The sequence below is a fragment of the Mauremys mutica genome, chromosome 12, assembly GCF_020497125.1.
Source record: "Mauremys mutica isolate MM-2020 ecotype Southern chromosome 12, ASM2049712v1, whole genome shotgun sequence".
NCBI classification, from domain to species: Eukaryota; Metazoa; Chordata; order Testudines; family Geoemydidae; genus Mauremys; species Mauremys mutica.
In genome coordinates, this window is record NC_059083.1 from 5,144,358 (window position 1) to 5,153,886 (window position 9,529).

At 70.1% G+C, this 9,529-nt stretch overlaps 1 protein-coding gene across 1 annotated transcript; it reads right to left on the reverse strand.

Annotated features, from left to right (window-relative positions):
• Positions 1-125: 125 nt before the first annotated feature.
• On the reverse strand, positions 126-5,131 carry LOC123345827. Its single transcript, XM_044982884.1, has 7 exons — positions 5,044-5,131; positions 4,322-4,645; positions 3,795-4,129; positions 3,198-3,361; positions 2,589-2,635; positions 888-964; positions 126-332 (listed from the first exon to the last, which is right to left on the reverse strand). Exons 1-7 carry the CDS (start codon positions 5,129-5,131, stop codon positions 210-212), a joined length of 1,158 nt encoding a protein of 385 aa, XP_044838819.1. The 3' UTR covers positions 126-209.
• Positions 5,132-9,529: the final 4,398 nt, after the last annotated feature.

The following is a 9,529-nucleotide window of genomic DNA, read 5'->3' on the forward strand; positions in this document are numbered from 1 at the left end:
CCTACTTGGACTTGTTTACAATACATAATGTAGGACCTACAATATTGTCAACCCAGTTCCCCCCCCCCCCCCGAAACCCCAACCAGAGAAATGGTCTCATAGACCCTCCCCCACCCACACCCGAATCGCATGGGGCTGGGAGTCTCCAGGGAAGGGGGCGTCTTTGCCCGAGCTGGGGCCTGGCCGTGCCCCAGAGGTGCCCGCGCCCGTCAGCCGTGGCGGGTGGCCAGCTCGGAGTAGATGGTGGCCGGGCCGGTTTCCGCCCTGGCCCCGGCCCCGGCCCCGCGGGGCGCCTGGAAGTGCAGGGTGCTGTACGAGATCCCCTCGGGGCCCTGCGGAGACCGGGCAGGACAGAGCGGGGTTAGGGGGGCGTTACGGCCCCGGGGGCGAGCGACCCGCTGAGCGAGCTGATGGCAGAGCGCCCCCTAGTGAGCGCCCCCTGGGGTGGCATTGGAGCCAGCCCTGACTGCCAGGGGAGAGCCCCCCGCTCAGCCCCCCTCTGCCCCCGGCCGAGCCCCCCCTCCCCTCCCCCCATTCCCCCGCACCCTGCTCATGCCCCCCTCCCCGGCCCCGGCCGAGCCCCCACCGCTCTCCGCCCAGCCCAGTGCCCCCGGCCGAGCCCCCACCCATTCCCCCACCCCCTGCTGCTCCCTGCCGAGCCCCCACCCCTCTCCCCCAGCCCAGTGCCCCCGGCCGAGCCCCCACCCATTCCCCCCCTTCTGCCCCCTGCCCATCCCCTCCCCCTGCCCAGCGCCCTCTGCAGGCCCCACTCCCTGCTCAGCCCCCGCCCCCTGCTGAGACCCCAGGCTGCTCCCCCCAGCCCAGCGCCCCCTGCTGCCCCCCACCCCTGCCAAGCCCCCCCCCCGCCCGACTGCCAGGGGAGTCACCTCGCCATCAGGGTGGGGGTTGGGGGGCGGCGGCTTCTGCTCGGCTCCGCCAGGCGCGGGGGGGCCGGGCTGCTCCGCTGGGAACGGAGAGAGACAGTGAAAGGTGACGGAGGCCACGGCTTGGGCCACCAGCCCCCCCCCGAGGGGACAGGCCCCTGCCCCATTCCCACCCCCTGAGCCAGCCAGTCCCCGCCCTGGGGCCGGGGGGAGCCGGCGCCCCCCAGAGGGGACAGGCCCCTGCCCCATTCCCTGCCCCCTTGAGCCAGCCAGGCCCTGCCCTGGGGTGGGTGGGAGTGTGACAAAGGGGTTTTATTCACACTGATACTGTGGGGGTGGGACTGGGGGGGGGGTGAGTTTTGCTGGGCCCTGGGGCAGGTGAGGCTGTTTGCACCTGTGTGAGCTGGGCCCCAGGATGGGGGTGTGACCAGGTGACACCTTTGGCCCGGGAAGCGAGAAGAGGAGCAAGGGGGGGTGTCGGAGGTGGGGCGGCTGGAGGCTGGAGGGGTCTGCGTGGGGGGGCTAAGGGGGGGGCCCAGAGGGGCGTCTGGCCCAGGACTCCCCACAACGGACTTGGTTGGAAGTCCCTGATTTCTGGGCTAACAGGCTCTGCCCCACGGCGTGTTCCTGCCGCCTGACACTCCCGCTTTCCCCGCTGGCTGCGGAGTGGGGGGGCCGGGCCCTGTCCCGGAGCGTGGGGGGGAGTCAGGCCCGGCCCCCCCGGCTCCCTGCGATTCCCCAGGGCTCTCAGCCAGCCGGGAAAGCAGCAGGTTTATTAGCCGCCAGGACACAGCCCCAGACAGGCCTTGCAGGCACAGACAAGGGGATCCTCCCCAGCTAGGTCCACCTTGGGGCCCCAGGTCCCCTCCCTCCAGCCAGTCTCCCCTCCCCCAGTGCTGATCGTCCTCCCAGGCCAACACCCCCCACTCAGCACTCACAGCCCCCAGCTCGGCACAGGCCCCCTGCCCCCCCAGGGCCCCGCCCGGGCGGACCCGCTGCGGGAAGCGCACGGTGGGGCGGGGGAGGCTGGATGCTCTGGGTCAGACCCAGGGAGGTGGAAGCTGGGGACAGTCGCTCCGAGCGAGGAGGGTCCCCCAGATCCTGCCTGGCTCCGTAGGGAGCAGGTCCCGAGCATCCCCCGGGGACCCCGGGACAGGGAGCCGGCGCAGGGGCCAGGCCCGTTCCCTGCCCCCCTGAGCCAGCCAGGCCCTGCCCTGGGGCTGGGGGGAGCCGGCGCCCCCCAGAGGGGACAGGCCCCTGCCCCACTCCCCGCCCCCCATAGCCAGCCAGTCCCCGCCCTGGGGCCGGGGGCAGCCAGCGCCCCCCAGAGGGCCAGGCCCCTGCCCCACTCCTCGCCCCCCTGAGCCAGCCAGTCCCTGCCCTGGGGCTGGGGGGACCCGGTGCCCCCTCGTGGGGACAGGCCCCTGCCCCATTCCCTGCCCCCCTGAGCCAGCCAGTCCCTGCCCTGGGGCCGGGGGGAGCCAGCGCCCCCCAGAGGGCCAGGCCCCTGCCCCATTCCCTGCCCCCCTGAGCCAGCCAGTCCCTGCCCTGGGGCTGGGGGGAGCCGGTGCCCCCTAGAGGGGACAGGCCCCTGCCCCATTCCCTGCCCCCCTGAGCCAGCCAGGCCCTGCCCTGGGGCTGGGGGGAGCCGGCGCCCCCGAGAGGGGACAGGCCCCTGCCCCATGCCCCGCCCCCGGCACTCACCTGCTCGCTCCGATTTTCTGTCCATTTCCGTCACCCTGGGGGTCGCGCTGGGGGGGGGATGGGGACAGTTAGAGGCAGGGAAACGCCTGGGCCAGGCCCGGCCCCTATGGAATAACCCCCTATAGCGGCCGGCGGCCTCCCCCCCCAGAGAATCCCCTGCCCTACGGCCCCCAGGCTGCCCCCCTGCCTCAGGCCCCCACAGACGAACTCTCCCGCTATCCCTTCCCCAGCCCCCTATAGGGTCTATACCCACCCGGGGTACAGAGCTCTGTGTCTGCCTCTCCTGGTCCCTATAGAGCGGCATCCCCTATAGCCCCCAGCCTGGGCCCCTCCCCTATGGACTAGGATGTCCTGTGTGTACCAGCCCCTAGGACACCCCCACCCTTCATTCCCCAATCGCCCCCTGTCCCCTGTAGAAATATTTCCCCCTATAGCCCCATTAGCCCCCATGGGACCCCCCAACTCCCTCCCCATTCCACCCCCCCGTTGGAATCTCCCCCTATCGCTGCCCCAGTCCATCCCCCCCCCCATGGACTGACCCCGCCTACCTCCCCCGCCCCCCGGGATTGTTCAGCCCCCAGCACCGCCCCCCCCATTGCCCCCCTGTACCTGGCGGCCCTGGCCCGGCGCCTCCTACGGCAAATAACAGCGACGATGCCCACGAGGACCAGGCCCAGAGCGGCCCCCGCGCAGCCCCCGACCAGAGGCAGGAGCGAGGTGGGACTGGGGCCTGGGGAAAGAATGGGGGCTGGGATCACTCGCCCGGCGCTGAGCTGCAGCCACCTCTGGGGCGGGACACGGGGCTGGTTACCCAGGGACCCCTCGCCGGGCGCTGAGCTGCAGCCACCTCTGGGGCGGGACACGGGGCTGGTTACCCAGGGACCCCTCGCCGGGCGCTGAGCTGCAGCCACCTCTGGGGCGGGACACGGGGCTGGTTACACGGGGACCCCTCGCCGGGCGCTGAGCTGCAGCCACCTCTGGGGTGGGACACGGGGCTGGTTACACAGGGACCCCTCGCCCGGCGCTGAGCTGCAGCCACCTCTGGGTGGGAGCTGGGGAACAGCCATGGGGAACGGCTTCACCCAGGGCTGGTGCCTTTAATTTCTGCCCCTCTGGGCCGGTCGCCTGCAGCCCCAGCTGAGCTGGAATTGGGCGGAGACGCGAGGGGGGTGCAGGGCCTGGGGAGATCCGCTCACCTGGACTGACGGGGGTGGGGCCGGGTGGGGGGCTCTCCTGGGTCCCGTGCGCCCCCGGGTGGCGCTCCAGGCAGTAGCCCCCAGACCGGGGGGGATCCCCAGGCAGGTGGCAGCTCCACAGACCCTCCCAGCGGCTGGAGAAACCCTCTATCGTCACCTTGGCCCTCAGGATCCGAAGGGCTGCGGAGTCTGGCAGCGGCTTCCCATTGAGCCACCACGTGGCGCCCCCTGCTGGGGGTGAGGTGGGTCCCTGCGCCCCACAGGGGGAACAGGAGAGCGACACAGACGCTCCCTCCCCGACTGGCTCCTGGGGGACCGCGGTGATGGACGCCCCGGCCGGGCAGCCTGTGGGGGCAGAGCCCAAAGTGATGGATCCAGTTAACGACCTGCCCCCTGCTGGCTGCTTCCCACTCCACCTCCCCCCCCCCCCCGCTCCAGGCTATAGCCCCCACATCAAAACCCTCAACCCCTCCCCCCTTCCAGAGCCAGGGAGAGAACCCAGGCGTCCTGGCTCCCGCCCCCCAGCAGTGCTGTTACCGGGGGTGACGGTCATGGAGATCAGTGGGGCCTCCTGGCTGGGGCTGGCACAGAAGAAGGCCCCCGAGTCGTTCATGTGGAGGGGTCGGAGTTCGAGGACGGAGGTTCGGGTGCCCTGATCCATTAGGAGCCGCAGCCGCTTCTGAAATCTCCCCTCCGGAGCGTTGGCTGCCCCGGCCGCCGTCACTGTGTAAATCGTCTGTATCCCACCGCTGCCACCAGCGCAGCGCGGGTATCGCGGGACCCACCACCAGCTCAGCCTCGGCCCCGTCAGGTTGCAGGACAGATTCACAGTGGAGCCGGCTTCTGCCGTCACCTCCGGGCCTGCGAACACCAGAGCCTGATGGGTCCTGCCTACGAGAGAGTAAAAGTGACGGGGACCCCTGGCCTGGCGCTGAGATGCAGCCACCTCTGGGGTGGGGTGGCTGATTATACAGGGATCCCCTTGCTCAGTGTTGCACCTAGCTCTGGGGTGGGGCCCGTATACAGGGATCCCCCGTGACCCTTGGAGCCCCTAACGAGCAAAGGGGGTCGCCATTCAGCACCGTTCACCCCTGACAAAGCCCCGCCTGCAGCCCCTCGCCCTGGCAGGATTTATCCACAGGGGCCGGGCGAGGCCACTACCAGCTCCCGGCTGCGGCCCTGCGTCCGTCCCCGAGGGGGCGCCAGGCTGCAGGCAGGACAAGCCGCCCGCGGGCATCACGGCACACGGCCCCCAGCACCCGGCTCCCGTCGCTCGGGCCGTCTCGTGCCAGGGCCCGGCCTGCAGGAGCCCCGGCCGAGCCGCCGAGGGGCCGGCTGCACCCGCATCGCGCGACACCAGCGTCCTGGGGACGGAGGGGCCGAGCCGGAGTCAAGCCAGGCCCCTGGGCCCGTTGCTTTGCAGTGTGGACGCAGCCCGGCTGGGCTCATCGTTATACAGGAACCCCTCCCCCAGGGCTGAGATGCAGCCACCTCTGGGGTGGGACAGGGGGTGGATACACAGGGACCCCTCACCTGGAGCTCAGATGCGGCACCTCTGGGGTGCACAGGCACCGACTTCCCCCATTCCCGGTGGGTGCCCAACACCCCCCCTCCGCCCCGGCCCTGCTCCTGCACCACCGTCACCCCAGCCCCATTCCACCCCCTCCCCCAAGTCCCTGCCCTGGCCCTGCCTCTTCTCCACCTCCCCCCTCCCCCCCAGCGTGTGGTGTCCCCACTCCTCCCCCTCCCTCCCGAAAAGTCATAATCACCAGCAAACAGCTGTTAGGCGGCAGGAAGCGCTGGGGGGGAGGAGCGGGGCCTCGGGGCACTGGGGGAGACGAGGGGGGAGCTTGGCTGCCGGTGGGTGCGGAGCACCCAGTAATTTTTCCCTGTGGGTGCTCCAGCCCTGGAGCCATGGAGTCAGCGCCTACGCTGGGGTGGGACACGGGGCTGGTTATCCAGGGACCCCTCGCCGGGCGCTGAGATGCAGCTAACTCTGGGTGGGAGCTGGGGAACAGCCACAGGGAACAGCTTCACCCAGGGCTGGTGCCTTTAATTTCTGCCCCTCTCGGCCGGTTGCCTGCAGCCCCAGTTGAGCTGGAATCGGGCGGAGACGCGCAGGGGGCGCAGGGCCTGGGGAGATCCACACACCTGGACTGGTGGGGCCGGGGCCGGGTGGGGGGGCTCTCCTGGGTCCCGTGCGCCCCCGGGTCGTGCTCCAGGCAGTAGCCCCCAGACCGGGGCGGATCCCCAGGCAGGTGGCAGCTCCACAGACCCTCGAACGAGCTGGAGAAACCCTTTATCGTCACCGTGTTAGACCTCAGGATCCGAAGGCCTGTGGAGTTTGGTAGCGTTTCCCCATTGAGCCGCCACGTGGGGCCCCCTGCTGGGGGTGAGGTGGGTCCCTGCGCCCCACAGGGGGAACAGGAGAGCGACACAGACGCTCCCTCCACGACCGGCTCCTGGGGGATCATTTTGATGGACGCCCCGGCCGGGCAGCCTGTGGGGGCAGAGCCCAAAGTGATGGAGCCAGTTAACAACACCCCCCTGCTGGCTGCTTGTCACTCCACCCCCCCCCGCCCCAGGCTATAGCCCCCCCCCCCCGTCAAAATCCTTAACCCCTCCCCCTCCCAGAGCAAGGCAAGAACCCAGGCGTCCTGGCTCCCGCCCCCCGGCAGTGCTGTTACCGGGTGTGACGGTCACGGAGATCAGTGGGGCCTCCTGCCTGGGGCTGGCACAGAAGAAGGCCCCCGAGTCGTTCATGTGGACGGGTCGGAGTTCGAGGATGGAGGTTCGGTTTCCCTGACTCGTTAGGAGCCGCAGCCGCTTCTGAAACCTCCGCTCTGGAGCGTCATGTTCCTGGGCCGCCGTCACTGTGTAGATCGTCTGTATCCCACTACTGCCACCAGCGCAGCGCGGGTACCGCGGGACCCACCGCCAGCTCAGCTCAGGCCCCGTCAGGTTGCAGGGGAGCCTCACACGCGAGCCGGCTTCTGCCGTCACCGCCGGGCCTGCGAACACCAGAGCCTGATGGGTCCTGCCCTGGAGAGACGGGGCCCCCTCGCCTGGTGCTGAGATGCAGCCACCTCTGGGGTGGGGTGGCTGATTATACAGGGATCCCCTTGCTCAGTGTTGCACCGAGCTCTGGGGTGGGGCCCGTATACAGGGATTCCCCCCATGACCCTAAGAGCCCCCCCTTGCTAACGAGCAAAGGGGGTCGCTGTTCACCCCTGACAAAGCTCCGCCCGCAGCCCCTCGCCTGGCAGTGTTTATCCACAGGGGCTGGGCGAGGCCGCTACCAGCTCCCGGCTGCGGCCCTGCGTCCGTCCCCGAGGGGGCGCCAGGCTGCAGGCAGGACAAGCCGCCCGCGGGCATCACGGCACACGGCCCCCCCTCCCCCCCAGCAGCCGGCTCCTGTCACTCAGGCCGTCTTCTGCCAGGGCCCGGCCTGCAGGGGGCCCGGCCGTGCCACCAAGGGGCCGGCTGCACCCGCATCGCGCGACACCAGCGTCCTGGGGACGGAGGGGCCGAGCCGGAGTCAAGCCAGGCCCCCGGGCCCGTTGCTTTGCAGTGTGGACGCAGCCTCGCCGGGCTCGTGGTTATAGAGGAACCCCTCCCTCGGGGCGGAGATGCAGCCACCTCTGGGGCGGGGCGGCTGGTTATATGGGGACCCCTCCCCCGGGGCGGAGATGCAGCCACCTCTGGGGCGGGGCGGCTGGTTATATGGGGACCCCTCCCCCGGGGCGGAGATGCAGCCACCTCTGGGGCAGGGCGGCTGGTTATATGGGGACCCCTCCCCCGGGGCAGAGATGCAGCCACCTCTGGGGCGGGGCGGCTGGTTATACCGGGACCCCTCCCCCGGGGCGGAGATGCAGCCACCTCTGGGGCGGGGCGGCTGGTTACACAGGGACCCCTCCCCCGGGGCGGAGATGCAGCCACCTCTGGGGCGGGGCGGCTGGTTACACAGGGACCCCTCCCTCGGGGCGGAGATGCAGCCACCTCTGGGGCGGGGCGGCTGGTTATACCCGGACCCCTCCGCCCTGGGACAAGCCCTGAGCCTCCCGCCCCGTTGGCTGCCGCCCCGGCGAGCCCAGCCCCAGCCCCGGCCCCACCCCGCCTGGGAGAGAGGTCAGGGCCCCGGCCAGGTTGGCTCCTTACCTGCCTGCGCCCCCGGGGGCAGCGCTGCCAGGAGGGCGAGGGCCAGGGGCAGGAGCTGGGGGCGCATGGTGGAGCCGGGGGGTGATCCGGGGAGAGGGGCCTCTGGGAGCAGCTGGCTCTGGGGAGGGGCCTCGTTCCCGACCGCTGAGGGGAAGAGGAAGCAGGTGGTGAAGCAATCAGGAAACCCACAGAGCTCGGGCAGCTGCAACCCCTTCGCTCCGGCGCTGGGGGGGCAGCAGGGGGCTCTGCCCGGGCAGTCAGGGCTCCCCATGGCCCCAGGGCCGTGCCGGGGCCGGTGCTGTCTGTTTACCCCGGCCCCACACTGATTGGTTAAGTGCCAGGGGGCCGCAGCCCCACAGACCAGCCATTGTGGGGCGGCTTGTGAGGAATTAACCAACCCCCCCCCCACACACAGATCCAGCAGGGACACGTACACACACAGCAGGGACACACACACACACACACAGAGCCAGCAGGGACACACACACACACACAGAGCAGGGACACACACTCACACACACACACACACACACACACACAGCCAGCAGGGACACACACACACACACACACACACACACACACTCTGAGTGGACCGGGTCAATCAGCACTTTCAAGCTGACCCCTTGTATGTCCCTGGACTCAGCGGGCTGGGTCGAGCGGCTCTGCCAGGCTGCCCCCCTCGTATGTCCCGGGTTCAGCACGTCCCTGTCCCCACTCTCACCTCCCAACTGTACTGGCAGGAACCCCCTGGCTGGGCAAACCCCGCGGGATCTTGGGCACTACAGGGATCTGCAGCTTAGGTAAGAGGAGCGTTGCTGCAGAATGAAAAGGGAAGCTAAAGACACAAGAGTAAAGTTCAGACAGAGAGAGAGGGAGACGCAGGCAGTTTAACCATAAATGTTATTTATTGAATAACAGCGATAACCACGCGCGGAGCCTAAACCCGCATCGCAGGGACACTGTTAACGGTTAATACCTGAGGTAGAGAAGAAGACAGAGCTGGGGGGGGGGGATCTCACCCACTCCACGGGGCTGGAACTGGTCGGGGGTCCCAGGCGAGGCTGGTAGCCGAGGGCAGGAGCCAGGCAGAGCCCCCAGCCCGACCGGGCAGGAGATGAGGGAGTCCCGGGGGAGCAGATGCAGAGTTCGGGTCCCGGCGGCAGAGCCCTGACCGGGGCTGGAGGGCGAATGCTGGGCTGGGTTGTGGGTGCGCTGGGGGCTCCGGGGTTTTCTGCAGGCCGGACAGCAGGAGCTGCTGGGGCTCGGCGCTGGGGGGTTCTCCCGGGGAGTCACACTGCCCCCCCCCCCCGGCCTCAGCAGTTTGGGGTCAGTCCGGATCCATCGCTGGAACCGGGCTGATCCCGCCCAGCCGGGCGCGGGCAGAGGTGGGGCCGTTGCCGTCTGGAGCAGAGATTCCCAGGCCGCCGTGGGGCCCGGCTCTCCCGGGCCGGCCCCACAGTTCAGTGCGGTTCTCTGCTCTGCAGCCCGGAGCTAGTGCAGGTGCCTTCACCGGCCACCCTGGTCAGGGGGGTCTAGGTGTGTCGTCCCCCCCGCCCCCCCCCCCCCCCCCCCCCCCCGCTGCTCACC

Coding starts and splice junctions, on each gene's coding strand:
- LOC123345827 (XM_044982884.1), bottom strand. CDS start 5,131: ATGCGGGTGCAGCCGGCCCCTCGGCGGCTCGGCCGGGGCTCCTGCAGG. Junction 4,130..4,321: donor CTCCATGACCGTCACCCCCG/GTAACAGCACTG, acceptor CTGCCCCCACAG/GCTGCCCGGCCGGGGCGTCC. Junction 333..887: donor ACCCCCACCCTGATGGCGAG/GTGACTCCCCTG, acceptor CGGTCTCCGCAG/GGCCCCGAGGGGATCTCGTA.